General features: G+C 35.0%; 1 protein-coding gene across 8 annotated transcripts in view; it reads right to left on the bottom strand.

Moving 5' to 3' along the window:
- The window catches only part of dac (dachshund family transcription factor), a 132,292-nt gene extending 110,603 nt beyond the window's left edge, over positions 1-21,689 (bottom strand). For all 8 annotated transcript variants that reach the window (XM_013325907.1, XM_013325915.1, XM_013325899.1 and 5 more), the window contains exon 1: positions 21,086-21,689. In XM_013325907.1, coding sequence (XP_013181361.1) covers positions 21,086-21,651 — 566 coding nt within the window. In that variant the 5' untranslated portion in view covers positions 21,652-21,689. The remainder of the gene's footprint in view (positions 1-21,085) is intronic.
- Between the last annotated feature and the right edge of the window lie 1,859 nt (positions 21,690-23,548).

Below are 23,548 nucleotides of genomic sequence, written 5' to 3' on the forward strand. Positions count from 1 at the left end.
TGAAATTTGTTACTTTTGTAAGCTCGACTGACCTTATCTTGTTGTTGGCCCTTGCGGTTGCATCGTAAAAATAAACAATCGCCATCGACAAAGTTGAGTGCCGGAGCGCCGCCAACTCTTCCGCCGCACCTGCCCCGCGCAAACTTTTGACAAGGCCGTTAAGATTTTTTTTTCTACGGAAAAATAATTGCAAGTTTATCCACCGCGGAACATTAATTTTCTTTATCCGCAAAACGGGTTAGAAACAATGCAATTTAAATATTTTATGCTCGAGTTGAAATAGGGGTGACCACATAGTTTTAAAAATAACAATATCTTCCACTTAAATCTTTGTCATGAACGCTACGAACTAAAAAGATATGTCGAATCTAGTTGGACCTTTAATCGACTCAAATAAAATAAAATAAAAACTTGGCATTTCCGAATACACTAATTCTGACAATAACAAACATAAAAGTAGGATCATGTTTTTTTTTTCAATGTTTATAGCCGATTAAAAATAGAGTACCAGCGCGAGACCTTCTTAAATTGTTTATATCAGTTGTTTGCAGGGAACATTGTTTATTATGCTTATTTATAACACTCGGAAGAATTATTAGGTCTGAATCATTTAAGTCCTTGCTCCGTACTTGTAATCCTTGGCTGAGATTAAAATGTTCCACCGCCGCTAATTAAAGGGGTTACTTTTTTACCTAAATAATTAAACGTGTCTTAAATTGTTTCTTTTCCTTCTTTTAAGATACTTAAGGTACTCTTTTATGGTTCAGACTATATTAAAATATTTAGATTTTTCAAAATTAAATTTAATATAATGTATGAATGTTAATTAAGAATAATTTTATTTCAATTCTAGATTTGATACTCGTAATTTGTAATGTGAAATTCGTACTTTGTTCTTTTAAGTATTTTAAGGGAAAAATTAAATATTTTTTTAAACTATATTACTAATATAATATTATGATGCAGATGATTATAACTATAGATGGAAAATTCGTATACAGTCGAACCTGAAAAAGCGAGAGTCCAAGGTCCAAGATCCGAGTCGCTTTTAAAATATCACTCATGGAGTCCGTCGAAACCGTATAATGACTCTCGCTTAGTGATACAGATATTGTATCATACCTATAGATATGTTTTACCAATGATTTCCGATTGTTTGTGTATATTTATGTCAGTAAGTAACAATAACTGGCAACAGGAGCGATTAGCTCGAGGCTAGCAACCACTACTTGATCACGACTCTACACTAGAAGTGCGTTTTATGCATTTTAAAAACAGTTACCAAAGAAAATACATTCTTGTTTATAATTGCAAATGGTAGCATACACAATGTTTTGAATCCGATTCAGGAATGAACATTAATCCTCTTTTCCACATTTCAAAGACAAACATAAATGTAGATTAATAATGATACGACGCAAAAAAAAACAAATATGAATTGCCACTGCAAGGAAACCTAAATACAATTTCTTTATTTCAAATTCAGAACGCTTTTAAATAAAAAAATAACTTTTAGTGACACAAAATTATAAAGCGCTATAACGATATAGAAAAAATCGATTATCTTCAAAAGAATGTTAATAGCGGAACATAAGCTAAGCAGAGCCTCAGCCAGTCCGTGTTATCCACGTCCCCGTCGTCCACCCCGGGACCTGCTACATCCGCACATTGCGACCGCTACTGCAGGGCAAAAGGGCGACTGTTCTGCGCCCTAAACAGAACAATTCACCAGGGAGGATACCCAAAACAAACCGAGCTCGGCTGTGAACACCAAGGCGGCAGCCTCGCCAACAGCCTAGGGCACAGTGGGGTAATCACCTGCTTGCTCGAACTTTATAAATTCAAGAAACGAACACAGTAGAATGTTAATGTAACATTTATAAAAAAATAACGAGTAGGAGCAATCAAATGGAATTAGTACAAATAAAGTTGTTACCGGTTTACGCGAATGGCGTTCGTTACCGCCAACTACAATGTATCAAAATGATACTAACGAGACGCGGCGAAATTTTCGAATCGCAATCGCCCAGCTGATAGTATAAACGCCACTATAAAAGGGAATTACGTTGTTAAAACAACGACCGGCAATTTTTCTGCATACCCTACCTGACGTACACGCAAACCACCATTATATATGTGTTGGTAGAAATATTTGACCTCTTTACTAATAGACACATCATCCTCACACCTTACAAATGGAAGACGGTAATTATATTAATTAAATAATAGTTTAAATTGATTATTTGAACTATAAAAATAGAAAGTTTTAAAGTAATTTATGTTTTCTTTACTATTGTTTCATATCAAAAGTATTTTTATATTTTCGAATATGAAATCTCTGTAATTCAAAAGTCTGTACAAATTTTACTCTTTTATGTGATTTTTATTGTATTCTGTTTTAAACCTTGGTGAGTACTTTCATATATCATTCATGTGGTATTAAGTAATCAAAATATCAAAAGGGAAGGGAAGGCAAACACACCTCGACTACGGAAATGGGAAATAAAGGAAATCATTTGATTTAGATGCGTACATACGGAATTTTTTCTAGTATAATAAGATCAATACAAATATTACATAGAGTTCCTATAAATTGTCTTCAGAAATGATTATTGTAGTAAATACTTAAAGCTTTACTTTAACTTAGCTTTAACTTAGCAGTTATAAATTTTGCATTGTATATTTTTACAGGTCTGAGCTTACATTATTGGTTGAAAAGACGTGCTTATTTTTTATAGTCTGTAAGTAAATAGTGATTAATAATAATTAAGTTATAGGTGACAAATAAATGAAGTAAGTCATTGTATGCGCAATTATATATCTATTAGTAATATACATCGTAATATCACCTTTAAACTTCTCGTGTAAAATATAAATGTTACTAATATTATAAAAGTTTAGATGGATGGATTCAACGGATCTTGATGAAATTTCGCCCAAATGTGGGTCATAGTCTGGAAGAACACATAGGCTACTAATTAGGTTGTTTTTTTTTAAATTCGCGAGGACGGAGTCGCAGGTGACACTTAGTAAGTAAGTAAATACTCGGAAAAATTAATAAGTATAGTTACTGAACTACGTACTTTAAGATATTTACGTAGTCTTCTAAAGATGAAGAGAAGACGAGCTAAACTAAAAAATTCGTAATCTTTAGGAAACAATTATAGAAGACAAATGTTTATTACAATCATTCAAGCAAATAAAAATTATATGCTATATTTTTTCCACAATTAACAAATGTAATACAAATTAACATTAATTGTTCCGCATACGATTGTAAAGTAGAAAGCGGCACAGGCCGAGTCATACGTGCATTGCAATGTTGCAAACAACGACTCAATCAGTGAAACTCATTAATTGGAGAACACGAACAAGATCTATGTAAGTCAGCAATTGTGACTTGAAATAGCTAATAAACAAACAAAAAATCAATGCATCGTAACATTCCCGCGATACACACCGCTCTGTAGAGTTGCGAACATGTGCAAGCTAGAACTAAATTGATAAATAAAAAATATTTGATTAATTTCACTTTATTTCATTTTTAAACTTTACTAAAATTTAACTTATGCGGTTTTCGATAGGATAAAGAAGTTACCGAGGGTCTCCTAATGTTAATAAATCAACTACGCGTAAGCAAATCCACATCAGAAGATGACGGATATTTTGCTGGTTTTGTCCTATAATAAATTAAAGCGCTTTCGATAGTTACTCGAAGGACCAAATCATTCCTATATTTTCTACAAACAGCTATAAATTTTCGGTTTGATTTCTGTATGTTGTTCCTCAAACATTATAACCATGTGAACAAAAGTTACTTTACGTTCAATTGACATGAAGCGCAATAATTAGTTATGAAACTTCATTGTAATTAAAACAGTTAGCGTTTTAAAAAAATACCTGAGAAATTCGATTGGCAGATAAAGCGGCACGATTCTCTGATGTTGCATATAGAAAAAAAACATGCAACAGATAAGGTGTTACACGGTCGAGCGATTTAAAGGCATCGCTGGCAACACTGGCTAATTGCATTTCCTACTGTGTTACTACATTGGTGCATAACGACTAATCCATCCAGTTATTTAGTTTGATTCGTGAACGTTTCGTTAGACAGTGTTATTATTATTGATATCTCATAGATAATAGTAATTTTATTGATGGAAGATTGTATTCAATTCTTTATAAACATACTGTTCGTGGCAACGTAACGTTATTAGCAGTAATAAAATTTATATCTCAACGTCAATCGATAACTTTCGTAAGACAAGATAGTTTTTATGTTATATTGTAATATGAAATTATGTTGTATACATATTTTCATTGCTTTAGATAATATTAAATAGAAATCATAGGCATTCGTATATATTTATCAGAACACATAACAATATCAAAAAAATATATCAAAGTCATAGCAATGGCTTCTCATCTCTACGTCGGAATTTTCAGAAGAGGGAAATGATAAAGACAGAACTGATGAACAGAGATGATGAGATAGAAAGGAAAAAGGTAACAAAATATAACCGTGTATTTTTACTGCTAAAAACATTTAGGTATAGATACACAACTGTAGTATTTTGTATGGATAGCAATGAAACCCAACGCTAATCTAACATTGTACATTCTAACTGACAGGTTCAAACTGAAAGGATTATATATGTTAAAACGTATGCGAGTAAGTTATCTAAATACCACGAGTCCTCGTCAGACATCTTGTCTTACAGAATTTATCTCCCGGAAGTTGAATTAACGCATCAAGAAAGCATTTACGTCTCAACTTATTTACAAACACTTTGTATGAAAATGTAATGAAAAAAAATAGTATTTCCTATCTTATTTACATTACAAATGCGAATATTTGGATGGATGTTTGTTTGAAGGTATCTCCGGAACAGCTCAAAAGATCTTGATGAAATTTAGCATAGATGTAGGACATAGCCAGGAAGAACACATAGGCTACAAATACCGGGCCAGGCTGAAAACTATCTCAGCATTACCATGCGGTACTCGCTGAGCCTGCGGCCCATTGTCATCATATATACGAGTACATATATAATTTTTTGTAATATGATGTAATAAGATGTATTGGTGTAATGATGGCAATAAAGAACTTATATTTACTTATATTTACCACGCGTATAGAGTCGCAGATGACAATTCATCTCTGTATAGCAGCAAAGGAATTATGTGAAATCAAAACTGCTCGCATTAAAACCTCGGATGATATTAAAACTCATTAGAAAATAAGTCTAGTCTATTGGAGTTTTCATAGAGCTATGTATACGGAACTTTAGCTTCGTTGTTTTTATTACAAACCGGATGTTATTTACGACATCGTTATTTATTTACGATATCCAAAGAATTTTTTTTTAATCTTTCAACCAATCAATTGCGTAATAAACGCAATTGAAGTTGTTCTAGGCATGTAATTTCTAACGCCTACTGCAAAATACAAGATCAGAGCATAAAATTTACAAATCTTAGTAATATTACAAATGAGAACGTTCGGATGGATGGATGGATAAATGTCTGTTTGAAGGTATTTCCAGAACGGCTGTGTAGATCACGCTGAAATTTGACTCATATGTAGAAAATAGTCTGGAATAACATATAGACTACTTATTAAGTTTTTATTTTATTTCTCGAGGATAGAGTTAGCGTTAGAGAGATAGCGGGCGACAGCTAGTCTTAGTATAAACTAAGAATATTTATTTTAATCGGAATTGCAATCATGCAATAAATCAATATGGATAGAATCCTGGCTGAAATCCTCGAGCAATGAAACTTGTATAGGAATATTTTCTCTTTTGCTATAAGACATTCCAATGTAGAGTTTAAAAAGTTTCTTTAAGTCATTCACCCCTATATGTAAGATCTTTCTAATGGTGGAGACAAGTTGAAACGCAATAACGCAGTGGGTACATTGTGAAAAAGTGATCCCCCACCATAAACATCCTTAACGCGGCGGTTTCTTTGTCTCTGATAAACAATTAGCTTTCCGAACAACAATAGCACTATTCATAAATTTCTTGTATTAACGATAAGGTTCCATAGAGATTAGGCCACCGGGATAGCAGGATGTGTAGCTAATCTTGTTTGAACATGCACCATGTTTACGCCTTATTACCTTTTCGTACGTAATTCACTAGATAAGACAACATCCTTTACTTTACGTATTAATAAATGATTTTATTATCTGTGCCGTGTTGTGAAACTTGACTACATCTTTTAAGAATAGATCTTATGTCTTTAAAGCTAATTAGATTAAATAAACTCATATTTTAGAACCAAAATAAAAAAACACAATCGTACTAATATTATAAATGCGAATGTTTAGATGGATGAATGGATGCTTGACAATGGATGATGATGTATACATATAGAACATAGCCTGAAAGAACACATAGACTACATATTATGTTTTTTATTAATTCTGTGCGGACGGAGTCGCGGGCGAAAGCTAGTTTAACATAGATGAAATCGCAGATCTACAGATAGTATATTTTGATGAAACATAAAGAATAATAACTTTCTTTTGTAAAGTGCTTATGTCTAATTACGAGAAACATAATATCATGTACGCAGTCATGTCAACAATCACTAGAAGCGCGCCATTTACTCAATGCGACCACTAAACTATTCAATAGACAATAGAGACATCTGATTCCTAACAACGCAAACAAATATGGGAATTTTAATTGGAAATATGAGCTAATGTTGCCTGATTATGTTGTCAATTATTTCTGACGTTTTGTATTCCAATGTTAATCGTATTAAATAATATTTATTACATAATAAATCGAATTAACTGTTTCAATACATCAAAGCATAGACTAACAAACAACAGATCGTGACAAATATCATGAGTAGATTAATACGAAAAGTTTTGATTGATGGATTGTGACAAGGTATCTCCGGAAGAGACGTAGAGCATGTCTTAAAGAACACATAGACTAATCATTAAGTTTTATTTTTAATTTCGCGCGGAAGAAGACGCGGTCGACAACATACATGAGATGCTATGTCCAACATCTTAAGAATCATATTCAAAAGTGCAATGCGTTTTTGATCTTTGGATTATTTTTAAATGAAATGTATAATAATATTAAATCGAACATCTCAATTATGCTCTCCCCGGAACAAAGACGGTGCGGAATGTCTGATAGAATTCACTGGACCAAGGGTTGTCGGCTTTTTTCCATGTCTGTACATTAATTAAATTAATCACATTTTTAACATTGGGGCTACGAGTCCGAATGTCCGGATAAATGGCATTCCTTTTAAATATTATCCCTCCATATTTATTTCTACTTTGATTGATATTAAATATTAAGTAAATCTATTTTTTTAATCTATATTTCATATCTGAATACATGAAAACCAATGTTATTTCCATGAACCATATTGTCGTAAAAAAAATAAAAAAGTATCTACTTCATACTAATTTGTACGGAAATTTCAATAAACCTCTTTGACACTTATAAATGAAACAGGAAATATCTTTTTTACGAACTTATAGATTCGGAAAACACTTAAAAGTTGAAACAATTCATGAATATGTAAGACTAACATTAACAGACAGACAGGTATACATTATGAGTAATATTTTGATACATAATGATATTTTAGAAGGGTTCATAGCTACGAGTCACTTTGCAACAATTTCGTCTGTAATTATGTTAGTCTGACAAAAATGGGGACTACATAGACTTTATAATAAATAGACACGGACACTCCATAAATTAATGCCAAACTATTTTAACTTTATAATTCAACTTAATATTACAAATCGTAATAACAATTATTATTGTTGTTATTACAAATGTTCACCTCATTTAAGATAAGCTAAATATAGTTACTAGTAGCTAATGATATTAAATAGTTCGAGTAAAGAAAAGATATATATTAGGAAAGGAATTGTATGCAATCATTATTTTTTTTAATATAAAGGATACACAATCTAAGCATACCGTTAGTTATATTGTTTACAAATGTAAAGAAAATTAACTAAACAAATAATCTAAAGTATTCTGTCTGTCTGTCGTTCCCAAGGTCTACATTCAAAGTTAAAACCGCGTGGGGGTAAAAAAAAAACTAAAAAAGTGCAAAATCATATCGCCGTTACATCTCGAATGGTATGTTTTTTATTTCAATTTTGGAGGGTCCGCTAAACGTTCCGCGCTGGCTCTATTATCCATTGCCCATGCCGCTGTGACGTCGGCACATTCGGAGCCGGTTGTGTGTTATTAAAAAAAATAATATGTATCATAACCTATTCATATCTATCATCTCAATGGATATGCCAATTCCATCGTTGAGCAGCCTTATTATTAAATGTTTGCCCTACAACTTACTTTTTTTTACCATAGAAATTGCAATGTTTTTGATTCATGATGTTGTTTTTTATTTTTAAATATGAGTCCATGGGAAATTTTATTTACCACCAGCTGACGCGACTCGGTACATTCATGGCACGCGTTCTTACGGTGAAGGAAAACATCGTTATGCTACCTGCACATATCTGCGAAGAAATTCAGAGATATGTGTGAATTCAACCAACCCGCACTGGGCCAGCGTGGTTGACTATGGCCTAATCACTCCTAACTTAAAGTAGGCTCCGAGTCCCTCGGTGGGGGCCTATAGTGAGCTGATGATGAAGTAAAAAGAGTTCGTTAGTTTTTCACTAGTATAACCTTTATTTAACTTTTTTTTTGTTTTTTTAGTAAAATATTAGCAGATTTTTTTTGTAAATTTACTAATATTTCTTTCACCATTCCAACTAAGCTCTAGGCTTGTACTAGAATATGGTTTACGACAATAGTCGAATAGCGGGATTCGAACCCCCGACCTCATGATCGGAAATCCGTACCCTTAACCATTAGGCTATTGACTTAACTTCTATTCTTGTTTGTATTAATTATTAATTAATTGTCGAGGTAGTCACGAATGAGTTGGAAATATCTAGTATGGTTGATATAATACTAAAATGCAATCAAACTAACTAATCAGTCATAGCAGACCAGAAATATTGTTATCCAATAAATTTGTAGTCACGCACGCGTCAAGGGACCGGCAGTATTACGGCAACAGACATAATCTAATGGAGCCGCCACAAAACCGATTCATTATTCCTTTCTTAGCCTCGCATTACGTCACTTTCTATTTACTTCAAATGTTTCATTTGCATAATAGGCTTTTTTCCCGCCATTACTATTTAAGTTAATATTCCGATTTGTTGTTGTGGCCCCACCGCACGCACAGAACATAAAGACAATCTGTATATTGGCGGCCATTTATGTAAATATTAAACAATACCACGTTATTATGAAATGATATACATTTCAAATGGGTGTGTCGGTGTATTTAGGTGTGGTTTTATGCAATTATTTCTAACAATTAGAACTATTACAAATTACATTCTAATTAAGCTTTATTTTAATGTCAAAATGTGGCCAATTTTGCGGTAAATTAGTGTCTGTTTCCGCTTATTTAGTACTGTAAATAAGGACAAATTATAAATTTAAATCTAGCGAATTGTCTAATAGAATCTAACTTGCACTGTCTGCCCGGACTAGTTATTAATAAAAAATGGTTAAAGTAACAACTCGCGAAATCAAATTAAAAACTAAAAACATACGCAACCGAAAAAGGAATCACAAAAGCGTTGATTCGCGTTGAGTTCTTAATAATTTCTTTAAGTTTAATCAACGAAACATCAGAAAGCGATATGATGAGGTCTATTAAAGAGTCCGATAGAAATTCTCATTTGTTTCGCGTCGGGTCTTGGGGAACAAAGTGCGTCCGTCGGTGGTGTTATTAACGCGTCTAAATAATTACAGGGCGCATCAATCAGAGGGCATGCAGATGCCTCGGTTTGTGCGAGTCAGCGCGCTCTCTACAACCCTTGCTCTAACTTCATAACCAATGCACATAAAGATATCTCAGATACGTTTATTGAAAACGTGTCCCAACCAACGGGTAGACATGTAGAGATATAGAAACGCAGGTCATATCAATAAAAACTATAAAATAAGCTACTAGCTTTAGCCTGCGACTTCGTCCGCGCGGAATTAAAAAAATACTTAACAGCCTGTATATTCTCTAACCATTATTTTTTTATACTTTAAACTTCAAGAAAACGTGTTCTAAACTATCTTCACTAACCTAAAAACAAATATGGAAAACCTATTTCTAAAATAATGCAATAACACAGTATATCAAATAATATGTTTATCTCTAAATTGTCTTAAAAAGTTCACTATATATAGCCTGTACTGTAAACCTTTTCGGCCTAAACCGTCATGATAGCGCAAAGTTTTATTTATAAGACCACTCGGCCTACGCCCACGATGATTGGCACATTTCGTCCAGAACGCCGCAAATGACCGCAGTTAAACGAACAATGACTAGTTTCAAATGCCCCAAACCTAATTTCCTCCAAAATAAACGTTAACTTCGACGTTATATAATGATAAAATAAATAAAATTAACTTAATCATCGCCATAGATTAATTTTAACCTTCGCCTATAGAACGAGCGATTGACGCATTTTTTTCAAGCATAGCACAACGAGTGTTATAAAAATACCGATCAGCTGTCTTTCGTAACCATGAAAATAATAATTAGTGTTATGGCCCTGACTAAGCGGTAAAGTCGCGCGGGTCCATTGGCACGCGTCAATATTTGACGGACGTCTTCACCCGTCATACGTGCATTATATTGTCGTGACCGTCTTAGATTTGGGATATTGATTGACGATCATAACATTTTAAATTCTATGGAAGTGGTTATAGAGTATAGTATCGATTATCGCTCCCTTAAAAGATATCGCTGTTACCATGACTTCGAGAGCAGTCTAATTAAGTTTTTTTTATATCGAAACTTATTCTTGATTGACAGATGGCGCTAGCGGCATTTCAAAATGGAAATGTTACTTTCCATTTGTACATTTATCAATCATTTTCTGGTAATTGTATAAAAATGAAAGTAATTATCGTTTAAGATTAAAAATTTAACTTCTATTAATTCGTGTAAGAGTCATAGTTAATTTTAATAATCCTAAAATGTATTATATTCAACTGCAATATAAAATTGATGTGGGGCGCCTTAACAAAGAAAATGTTAATATAAAACCAAATAAAAAAGTAAATTATTGCATATGCGGTGCGGCAGGCGGTGGCAACCGGCAGCGGGCGACGATGTAGTGGAACACACGGAATCCATCAACATCGCAACATCGAACGCCAAATCCGCCATCAATCAAAAGACATCAGAAAGGATTAAAATCTACGTTGCACCTTCCGATGTTCGAGTACCCTTGTTTTTCTCTAACCCGTAAATACTGAGGGGCGTAAGTACGGCCCGGGGGCGGTAAATATTATAGCGGGGGTGGGGGGTTAGCCCCCTCGCCTTTGAGGGGGGCACTATCCCTTATCGCGAGCGTTACCCTCGCGCGCGGCCACATCGCCAAAATGTGGGGCAAATCGATTCCTCTGCCCTATTTTTGTGCATCTGGACCGTTATCGATCTTTAACTACAAAACTAGCGATCAATTACTTAAGAAAGGTGTTTATAAGATAAACGTCGAAAGTTTATCTTAATCATATTATAAATGCGAATGTTTGGATGGATGGACGTTTGTTTAACGATATCTCCGGAACAGCTGACCGGATTTCGATGGAAATTGGCATATATGTAGGCAACACATAGGCTACTTACTGATTATTCATATTACCGCGTCGACGGATTCGCGGGCGACAGCAATTCCTTTTAAAAAATTTAGCTCGTCATATAATCAATCCTTGGTCATATCAAAGAGGATTAATGTCTCCACACAGTGTGTTCCTAGTAGCCTTGACTACAACATCTAAATTATATTATCTTAAAATATACCTATTATTAACATGAATATACTACCTTATATAAATCATTGTTTTTACATATGAATAACAATTAGTTAAAGCAACAAAGTAATTTAAGTGCGTCAGTTATCACTATTTTAAAGTGTTCGCTAGCGAAATGAAATTATTTTATATGTATCGTAAATTACTTTTAATCGAAGAGTTTGTCGATTCACGTAAAAAGCTTATTTTGTAATGACCATTACCCGAGAGTCTCTACACTATTGGTTAAAATAGTCATAACATAGTTATTTTCAATTTACTTTGTCTAGTTAAGGAGTTAATACTTAGATGTTTTTTATTTGTGAAGTTGAACAATTTTATGATAAAAGTAAATTGATTTTCAGTAACACTTACTGCTATACTTAGGGGCATTTAATATTTACATAAACAGTGGCTTAATGTAGATTTCCTATATTAAATCTTAAAGACTAACTTAAGAACTATAAAGCGGCAACTGTTGTACATATAATTTATCACAATACAGTTTTTTAACATTTTTAATAATTCTGTAACGCTGTCTATTTATCTTATCAAATACACACACGTGTAGACAAGGTTACGTAAGACAAATCGGTAGCATTTTTAAATTATTAAAGTAATTAACGAAATCGTAAAGCGAGCAACGAAGGTGACGGACTTCCGCGAGGTAACGGCCGATAATAGCGATTACTCGCTTACTATAAATAGCCAACAACTTTGCGAGATGAAGCTATTATTGTAACGCCAACTTATTTTTAACTTCACGCCTCTTTACTTGAATACGGAACCGATATTTCACTTTCATTTACATTTCTATTTTTGATCATCTTTATATTTCTTTAAGTTTGAACATTTGATATACCTAGAAGCTAAACAAAACTGTTTGTAAGATGAACCTGTTAGAGTTTAAAATCCGATACAAATTCTATTTAAAATATGTAAAACTAAATTTCAGATTTCATAAATTTTATTACAATCTTAAACATTACTACTCCTACTTACAAAATCCATATAAAAAGTTTTTAAGAATAAAACAAATATATAAACCGATTAAATGTATGTTGCGTCTAGTAAAGGGGCTGTAAATTATAATAATAACGTATAACATTGTTGAAATACAACATCGAAATGAAAATAGAAGAAACAAAATCCGCATCGTAAAATTCATTTTACTATCACAATTTGCAAGTCCCGAGTACGTTTTGATAGTTGGCGCGGTGAGTATCGAAATCTTTTTATAACGCTGCGAATGTTTTATTGCGTTTTATAATAGACCGTATATCAGTGTTTAACGAGGGCCCCAGCCGAGGTCTAAAGTAGCCCTTATCTCATTTAGTTGCTTTGTTGTAGCGACGTAAGTTGTATTGGCGAGTTGAAGTTGATCCGCGTCTCCCGCGCCCTCTACTTCGCAACTCGCAACTCGCAACATGTCCAAACTCGGTGCTGTTACAAAGTACTAATTGTACTAATACATTTCGAGTTTATTTGCTAGGGAAGTTAACTTTAATCAAACTATCCTTAAGACTATACTGTGAGTCGACTTCTAACTCCTGAAATAACATCGCTTCGTACCATTGTAATTAATATTGGATAGACAGAAAACCAAACTTATCTTTAGCTTAGTTTCATATGTTTTGAATGTATAATCCTTAGTGATGCAAACGAATAGACCAGGAAGAGCTTTTCACGGCTGATTACAAACTGAGTTTTCTAAAACTTTGTCAGTGACATTACTCCGTATAAATTGGTATAGATAACATAATGAATCAAATTAGTAATTAAGATAAGCAGTGCTCATTCACACAACAGCGAGTGGAGCGAGTCGAAACAAAAACGTCATTCCGGTGCATTCCACCTCCCAGTGTTTTGATAGCGATCTGCACTGGATTAATAACTGCATGTATCTAATTGTGTACCGACAGAAAAACAAATAAAACTTTGAACTATTTCACAAATTAACATTTGTTTAAAATATCACTGCACTGCTTATCTTGGCGTACCCAATACATGACAGACTTTGCCAGGTAACCTAGCCCAGGTTTGCTAATGAAGCACTATTATTTTAATCATTTGTGTAATTTAATAATTTCAGTACATATAATATTTTAAAGATGTTAATAATTTTGCGCTACTCACTTATACGGCAATGATTTTATGCACAATTGTCTATTACAAGAATCAACTTCCTGGATTCAGAAAGCATTACTATTTTGCTGATGGTACATATAAAAGTGGGGCGACGTTCGATCGTATTCCCGTGGCGTTTGTGTTTCTGTAACAGTTCATCTCATGATAAACGGCAATGATTCCATCGACGGCTATAATTAAACATGATTAGAGCTCAGCACATGGTGCGCCGCAATTAGAAGACGGCGCGGCGACCGCTCTATGTCCGTGTGGTGCTCGCCACGCTATAGTTTCCATCGCCCATTCAACAACCGGCACGGAAGCGAATTATAATTGATCACGCTCATTATTCTGTTGTCGCTCGCTTTTTCTGCTGATTGTAAGTTATATAAAAACTAATGTCTGACCACAATAATACCTGTTGTTAACTGATTTCTACCAAACACAGTCAAATTATCAACCATTGATAATGATCTTTTGATTGTATCCGAAAGATAAACATTCTAAAGCAACCTTCAAAAACGCATAAGTTTTTCCACCGCACGGATGAACGCGACATTTCTGTAGCTGGAATAACGTGCTATCCTCGCCGAACCTGGCAGTGGAATGGAGAGTGAGGAAACGCATGTGCCCAATCCATTCAAATTCAACATTATGAATGAACGGAATGAAAAAGAGACGGCGTTAGGGCGAAAGACGGGTGCGAGCGAGTCGCTATTTCAATAGTACGCGAAACGGAAATAGAGGCCGAGATAATTCCGTCTAGCCGGAGGGATTCCCTCGTGTCATTTGTGTGCGTGTCGTTTTTACAATTGTACGGGGCCGACGACTGTGCGGGTGCGGTACGGGTACGATGCGGAGTACGGCCCGAGGGTGACTCCTTCCCCGGCTACTTGTTGATCAATCGTAATAAATTGCTACCATGATATTCCCATTGTAGAGCTGTTTGTCGCTTTCCCTGCCAACGAGGAAATTGCGTTTCCTTAAGCTACTTCAGTCTATTTGCCGCTCCGTCACTCCGCCACTTCGGATATTCAGTATTACTCTCCAACGAATCGTTTCTAGTGCTGTTAAGGTCACGCAACAATCTAATGCCGCTAACTTGTTTTGTTTATTTATAACTGCCTTTCTAAATGTCGCTAATTGTTACTGTTTATAAATTTTAATAAAAATCATATAAAATTTGATTTTGCTATTATTACAGTAAGTTACTTTAGGAAGAAGGCATTATAATTATCTTTGTTGTAAACTAAGGTAATTCATCACGTCTCCCATAAGAGTCATTCCAAATATGTAACTTAAAAAAAATTCAAAAGCACCAAAATGTCACGTACAAAAGTGTCTTAAAAAAATCTATTAAATTTAATTTATACGAGAATTCAACAATACACCAATACTTAAAATTAGTAATTAAATGTTTGCAAGAACTAACTAGTATAGTTTATTTGAGTTATTTTGAACTTATTTCCATTTTTGTAACAAAAAAAAATATTTAAGCATATATTAAATGCCATCAATATCATTGGTATCACTCAAAAATTGCAACGAGCAAAAAAAAAGAATAAAGAATAACTTCCAAGTTAATTTTATGAAAGTAAAATAAATCACTAACCATGTGATAAGACGTAATCATTAACAAATATCATTTTTCATTTCCATATTTTTTTAATTAATAAAAGATTTTGATTAGAGCTAAACTTATTTAGCATGAAAACGTATCGCTGAAGCCGCCCGCCGTCGGAACTCGAAATGCAACATTTCGAGGCTAAATCGTAATACGAAAAATTATAAAATATAGTATTCAGTGTCATTTTTACAACCTCTATTTATCATTAAAAACTTACAAAAGTTATTTAAAAGCAAAATTATTAAAATCAACTTATTGAAAATTTGAATAAACAGCCTATACAATCGAAATGAGTTAAAATTAGATTCTAAAACTTTTTTGGTTTCTGCCAATAATGTTAATTAAAATCAAAATATAGAGTCACTAAACATTTAAAAAGGACCCAATCTAAGATTGATCTTTATTTATTTTCTTTTTCTATTTGTAATTTATGACTAAAAATTAATTTTACATAAATTATCCAACTAAATAATATACTAGGATAACATTGGAGACTCCAGACATGACATAAATATATACGTAGTTATATGTCATGTCTGTAGTCAGTGTTATCCTTGAGTATTGTAGCATGTGTCAGTGATGCATCGCATGGTAACCACTAACTTGATCCTCGTGCGGTTTGCTTTAATAGCTAGCATGATTATTTGTTCCCTCGTTATATTTTTTATTTAATTAATAATTAGAACATCAACGGCTGAGGGGTTAAGCACTTGATTTGTAATCTTCAAGTCCTGGGTTCGAACCCCATATACCAATGTGTTTTCGATCTACATCTGGACATTTAACCTACGTTCTAATGGTAAAGGAAAACATTGTGATGCAACCTACACATGATGAAGAAATTCAATGATATGTGTAAAGTCAACCAACCCGCATTGGGCCAGCGTGGTTGACTGTAGCCTAGACACCCTTGAATTAGGTTATGCTCCGAGGCTCTCAGTGGGCACGAATAGTGAGCTAATGATGATATTAATTAATATAAGGTGATGGTACAAAGTTTCTATTCTCGATATTGGGATTTTATATTTAAATGATAGTATTGTTTTCGTATGATAATCTAAAAGTAATAGTACAGTATGATGTTATAATCCAAATTGTTTATTGAGTGTAATTTAAACTTCACTACATCCTGTAAATGTAACATTTTTATTTGCTTTTATAAACATACCACGGTGCGTACCAAATAATGCTTACGTTAACAACTTAATTTTATCATACATTGTAGTGTCAAATTTAAAAACATTTCAATAAATCTTCAGAGAAACGAACCCGGGACTTTGCAATAATATTTATATTAAATTGATTTATATAATGTTGCGGTGATGTTATAATTTACTTTGTAACACATTAATGGACGGCCGTGTATCTCGGAGGCGGTTCGGGACCGTCTTGGCTTAATATTTCAATGAGTACGACCACTTGGACCTCGGCCAGTCGGACTCCAATGGTCTGGGCATCATTCATAGTTCGCAGCACGTGCGCCATCTAGACGTCTCCCCGCAAAATTGATTTCTAGCCACGCAACACAATGTTCTATATAACTAATGCCTCGTAGAGCCTAGATTCTTGTTAAGATCTAGCATACTGTGTGTAATTGGATAGACATGGCTTCCACCGTGACAGCTTTTATTTAATGAACAACAAGGGTAAGAAACCTGTATGTATGTATGTATGTCTTTTCAATGACGGGTTTAGTAAACCGTAGACTATATAATTCTTAAATAAAGTAGATGGGAAGTGTTTGACTATAGATATAGGTATATTGCGTTATATTAGGGGTTCAAACTAACCTTTAAAACGTGTATTATCTACCACAAAATACCACATACTTAAGGAACAGATCAAACAAAAAGAACCTACAAGTATTCCATCTTCTAATAGGATTTAATAACTAAAGTAGACCCCTTGTGTACAAATGCAGAGCGCCTTGATGTGTCAGAACTAACAGACGAACAACTACCAAATCCTTGTGTAAAATGTTAAAATTCAAAACGCGCTGCAACAAAAAAGAAAAGTGAATCGAGTGCCGTCGCTCGCACCGGCACAGTAAGGCGCTGCCGCGGCGCTACAAAGGTGATGAGCCAGTTATTTCAGTGACTCTGTTTATTTACAAAATATCACTCCGTTTGAAGGCGGACCATCAAAATGCCTCGTAAAGCTAAGGTAATACCATAAAAAGTCGTGTTGACGACCTCCGTAATTGAAAGCAGCTCTTTGTGACTAGCAGAGACAATGGTTTAAAACCCAGCGCGATGCCTCTATTGATTTCAAGCTACGGCCTACGTCTCACTCTTTAACCGACAACCGCGAATTTATCTTTCAATTGTTTAAAAAATACATAACCCTAATAGAAAAATGGTTTACAATCACGCCTATTTAATTGTAACAGCAAACCAATTGTCATTAGCGATACAAATAGAAAAAGTATTTCGCGCGAATTACTATCGCGTTACATTTACTAAGAAGTTGGTTTTTTGCAAAGTACAAATTCGGAACTGTGTAAGCCTCATAGCACGTGATTCCAAAAATAGCGTTATCCATCTTCGTTGTAATACTAGTAATTTAAACGACAATATTGAATTGTTAACTTTAGGTAGACTACCGTCTCTACCATTAAGACATTTCATTAGTTTGTAACTTTGCCTGCGACAAATGAACAAATCTTTTGTCTTTATAAAATATTAAATTTATTAATCATAATTTTAGTTACCATCCGAAACGGCTTGACCGTTTTTTATTAAATTACTAGTACTGCTACTATTTTTCAATCCCGCGCGGAAGGAGACGCGGGCGATAGCTAATATATATAAAGGATGAAATTGGAAGATAATTGTAATGAAGATGAAGAATCAATGGTATAGACAAAGAGTTGTCGAGTGGGTCGGAGTCAGACGCGGGTTGGGCTCGTTCGTAACCTGAGCCTCGTTTATCTGCCGTCGAGCAATTATTGAAGCGTGAAAAGGACCGTCCACCTATTATTGTATACGTTTTGTAATGCGGGCGATGCGTTCTTAAAAAAATATCGCATTTCCTAGCACCATTTTAATAGCCCATATAATACGACTTCACACAAATAGAATTATTCAATAAGTTGTATATATATTTTTTGAATGTAATTACGTTTATAAGTATGGTACAAGTTAGAAACTTTTCAAATTCTAGTCTTATTAAAATTATAAATGTAAAAGATTGGATAGATGGATGGATTGTAAGGAAATATCCCCAGAATGGCTGCATAGATCACGCCAAAATTTAACCGCCGATTACAATAGTAGCTCTACTTCTCTCTTCTATTATATAAATGGAAGAATCATAAATTTTTTTACATATATTTAAAAAAAAACTCATAATAATGTACTGAATCCACGAGCACTTAGTGACCAACAAAAACATGTTAATTTGTAGATATAATTCAATCTTTTACTCTATCTCTGTATGTCTGAATCATTCGAATCGTAATACTGGAAACATGTCAATACATATTAATATAACTATCCGTGTTCGGTGAACGATAGTTTTTTTTTGTTAAATCCAAAATCTTTTGTAACATTATCTTTTAATGTATCGCTATACACGACTTTTAAACTTCGCCAACAATAAACACAATGTTGCTTAAAATTAAGATAATAGTAGCTATCGCCCGCGACTCTGTCCGCACGGAATTAAAAAATACTTAATTAGTATCCTATATATTCTTCCAGACGATGTTTTACATATATGCCAAATTTCATCGAGATCCATTTAGCCGATTTGAAGATACCTTCAAACAAACATTCATACATCTAAAAATTCGCATTTATAATATTAATAAGAAGTAAGATAAATGATAAATACCTTTATCTTTTTGAAAACTGGCTACAGTTACGTCTATACCTACTACCTACCTTACTAAAATATGTTTAGATATGTATATATATACTGAAAACTATCTATGAGTTCTATACTAATATTATAAGGAGGAATGATTTGTTTGTTTGTTTGTTTGCATTGGATAGGCTCCGAAACTACTGAACCGATTTGAAAAATTCTTTCACTGTTGATAAGCTACACTATTTTCGAATGATATAAGCCATATTATTTTTAATATAGTTTTGTTTTATTTATTTAATTATAGAAAAAATAAAGACGTAGGTATTTTATCAAAATACGTAGGTAACAAAGTAACAGAGTAATAGGTATCTTATTAGATAAACAATTCTAAATTGAATCTATTTAATAAAATAAAAAAAAACTTTATATTAAACTTAGTTGCAAAATACAACGAAGTTGTTTGAATAATTAATTATTACCTACTTTATCATTGATTAATGTTATTGTCATCTACAATAAAAAATGACAGCTAACTACTTAATACGATCATCATAAACAAAGCAATTTAATGATACGTTAGAAACTTTAAGAATAATAACTTTATATAAAGTTAATAAGTAATGACTATTATTTAAAATTTTAATAAATCATAAAACAAGATGGCCGATGTAACTGAAACGAGGCAACCGCACGGGAAAATATGATATCACCAGTTAAACGAACATGATTTCATAAAATCAAACACAAATATGACTCACGGGGCCAAAACGCTCTTGCCCAAAATGTCGTGGATGACAAAAAAGATAAATTAAATATTTTCAAACACAAAGCAACAATACGAGGGAAAAAAAAGTTTACGTGTCCCGTGCGCGCCATTGCGCGGTGATTACATTTTTAAAATCGCATCGGGCAAAGATACGACAGACATAGGCCTACTCGGATACTCGCACCGTACGCTAATGTAACCAAACAAACGATTCTTTTTTAATCTAACTTCAGCGTTTGTAAAAATTACTATTTAAATATTTAAACCTCGGCCGCTAATTAACAGAGATTTAACCCTTCCGTCGCCGCGGTCTGTCTGAATATTTAACCCGCTCGAAATATTTGGCGCGTATTAAAATGTGAAAAATTAATGTCGCGCCCTCCACGGCCGGCCGGGCTGCGCCGCGGTAACACTTCTGCCCGAAATGGCCCTTTCGCGAAATACACTCTGGCCCTTATTAAAAACAAACTTTGATTTAATCGCAAAAGTTTATAACTTTCTAACTCTAATTATTTCGAACAAACCAAATTATACACAAAGGATTGAGTTAAGTGTACAAACAACGTAACATTACAAATCACGACAGCCTTTGATAGATGTTTGTTGAAATCACTTAGATAATCAAATTTTTCAATTACTTTCAAGGTCTTACAAAATTTCCGAGGAAAGTATTAATAACTGAAAACCTTCCGTGGTTACTTTAATGAGAAAACAATCAGAATGTCTACAATCGAAATTAAGAAGAGGCAAATTAAAAGATATACATAACTGTCAAACTGAAACGAACGGGATTACAAACATAAGGGTATGATAAATGAGATCATATTTAAATAATCGGCACACATGGTGTAAGGTGCGAATTGTGAGGAAACGTACCTTGCGGTGGTGCAGTCGCGGTAGAGCACGTCGAAGTCCTTGCAGGAAAGCAGCTTGCAGCGGTTGACGCCGGGCTGTATAGCGCCGAGGCCGCGCAGGATGCGCACCTGCTCCACATTGCACACCAGCGGCACGATGTCCAGCCGCTTCAGCTTGGTGTACACTGTGTGCAGCCCGCCCACCAGGTGCTTCAGGAACAGTTCGAAAGCCTGCGGCAGGCACAGCATCGTGTCCCCCTGGATTATGAACGCCGCCACCTTCTGCCCGCGATACTCCACCAGCTTGCACTCGTTGGCCGAGGGATCCGAGGTGGAGATAGGCGGCGGGCTGCCGTACCGCGGCGGGCCGTGGTGATGCGCCGCTGCCATCAGCTCGAGGGGCGAGTGGTGCATCATCTGCAGAGAACCCAGCAGGCCCAGCCCGGGCGGTGGCAGTGGGAGCCGTGGCGCCAGCAGCGCCGGCGGGCTCATGGCACGCGCAGGCGATGCTGCTTTCACGCGCGGTGATCCACCCGATGAGCCGCTCACTTCGCTCGCGGTCGACGCCGAGTCCACGGCGGACTCCATGCCGGTTCACTATGCGCGCATCACACACCCGACGCGCGTCGCGATCCGCGCAACAATAAATAAAAAGCGGCGGCAAGGCGAAGGCGCGGCGGCGTGCGCGCGCCCGCCCCGCCGCCCGCCGCCCATTGGCTGACGCTTGCACGCCGGCGCCGGGATTGGACGTGCACGACGCCGCGGAGTCCCCGCCCTTTTTTCCGTGGCGCTGCGGGCGCGCGAAGAAACGCTTCTGACTCCTGTTTCTTTTGGGCGGCGAACGGCAAGCGGCACGGCCGCACAAGCGGCGGCGGACAGCAGTTGGCGATCGATATGCCGGAGGAGCCGCGCCTCGCGCTCGCACTCGCACCGCACCGCTGACGCTCCGACTCGATGTATCGATACCGACTCGCTCCGCACTACAGCCCTTAGCTCGAGCCCTCACTACACTATCAATTTCAATAAGACAGCATTAAGTCATGGAAGTCATTGTCCATTGGTCAAAACTTATCTATTAATTCACACTGAGAACTTTAATTATATGTACAAATATATACATTGTTTTATTACGTACGTAGTATATCAACACCAAAGTATATTTTGAACATTTTATATCTGATATGACGAAGAACATACGCTAACTGTTGTATGAGTGACGATATTCGTAAGCAATGTGAAGGCGAGCGGAAGTTCTCGCTACTGAAGTTGCAAGGCGTCGCGAAGCTTCGCTTGGGCAAAAGCTTTTATGTAAGATTCGACGTTATGTATATCTGAGTCTCATCATAAACTATGTATTATTCTTGTTGTATTTGCACTTTATATCATGGATAAAAAACACAAAATAGGCGAAGTTACATGCGTATGGCATTAAGAATATTTGTAGAGGTTAGTTGTGCAAGTCGTAGAAGTGCACAGATCTTGTTTGATCACTAGTAATTACCTGCGTGGAATTATATCTAATACTATAACATTATTTATAATACGTACGTGCAATAAAATATAGGATGTTTTTTCACCAGAGCTTGATTAGATACTGCGCGTTATAAACAAAGCTTGGCGTTGCATTTTTTTTTTATTTGGTCCATTTCCTTAATTATATCATTTACAAAGTGTACTGTAGTAACAATTCCAAGTATTATATTTAAATTATTGAAATCAAATTGTATCTTTTATATAGCATCGTAAAATTTAAAAATATATTGAATTAAGTATAAATAGCATTTTCAATAAAACTTTAATTTTTATGTTTGATTTCATCTTCAAAATTATTTTATCTACCTCATCATCATCAGCTCACTATACGTCCCCACTGAGGGGCCGGAGCTTACCCAAAGTTATGGTTGATTAGGCCATAGTCAACCACGCTGGCCAAGTGCGGGTTGGTTGAATTCACCCATACCTTTGAATTTATTCTCAGATATGTGCAGGTTGCATCACGCTGTTTGCCTCCACCGTAAGAACGTCGGATAAATGTACATATGTAAATCGGAAATCAAAAAACACATTGGTACATGGCGGGATTCGAACCCAGGACGTGCAGATTGCAAGGCAAGTGTTTGACCCCTGAGCCACCGACGCTCTTTCTCTACCTACCTACAATTCAAAAATACTCTTCGAAATTTTCCCATTCATTTACTTACCAAACTAAATGTAACTTAAGTATACAATATCTTCAAAGTACCTAAATATTATATTTATTTGACAAATACTTAACAATAACTCTTTAAAAACCAAAAGGGGTGATAAGTGTTGAAAACAAAAGCGCCCTCTACAACCATTGATGACAAAAAGCACGAAAGCCACTCGATTTTCCTACCATTCGTTAAATAACAAAGTAAAATAATCCTTAAATCTACAGCAATAAAGATTTTTATATTTGAATGTAATTGTCACTTATAATATACAAATTTATGATATTGAAAAC

This window comes from Papilio xuthus, unplaced genomic scaffold (genome assembly GCF_000836235.2).
Source record: "Papilio xuthus unplaced genomic scaffold, Pxut_1.1 DF828952.1, whole genome shotgun sequence".
NCBI lineage: Eukaryota > Metazoa > Arthropoda > Insecta > Lepidoptera > Papilionidae > Papilio > Papilio xuthus.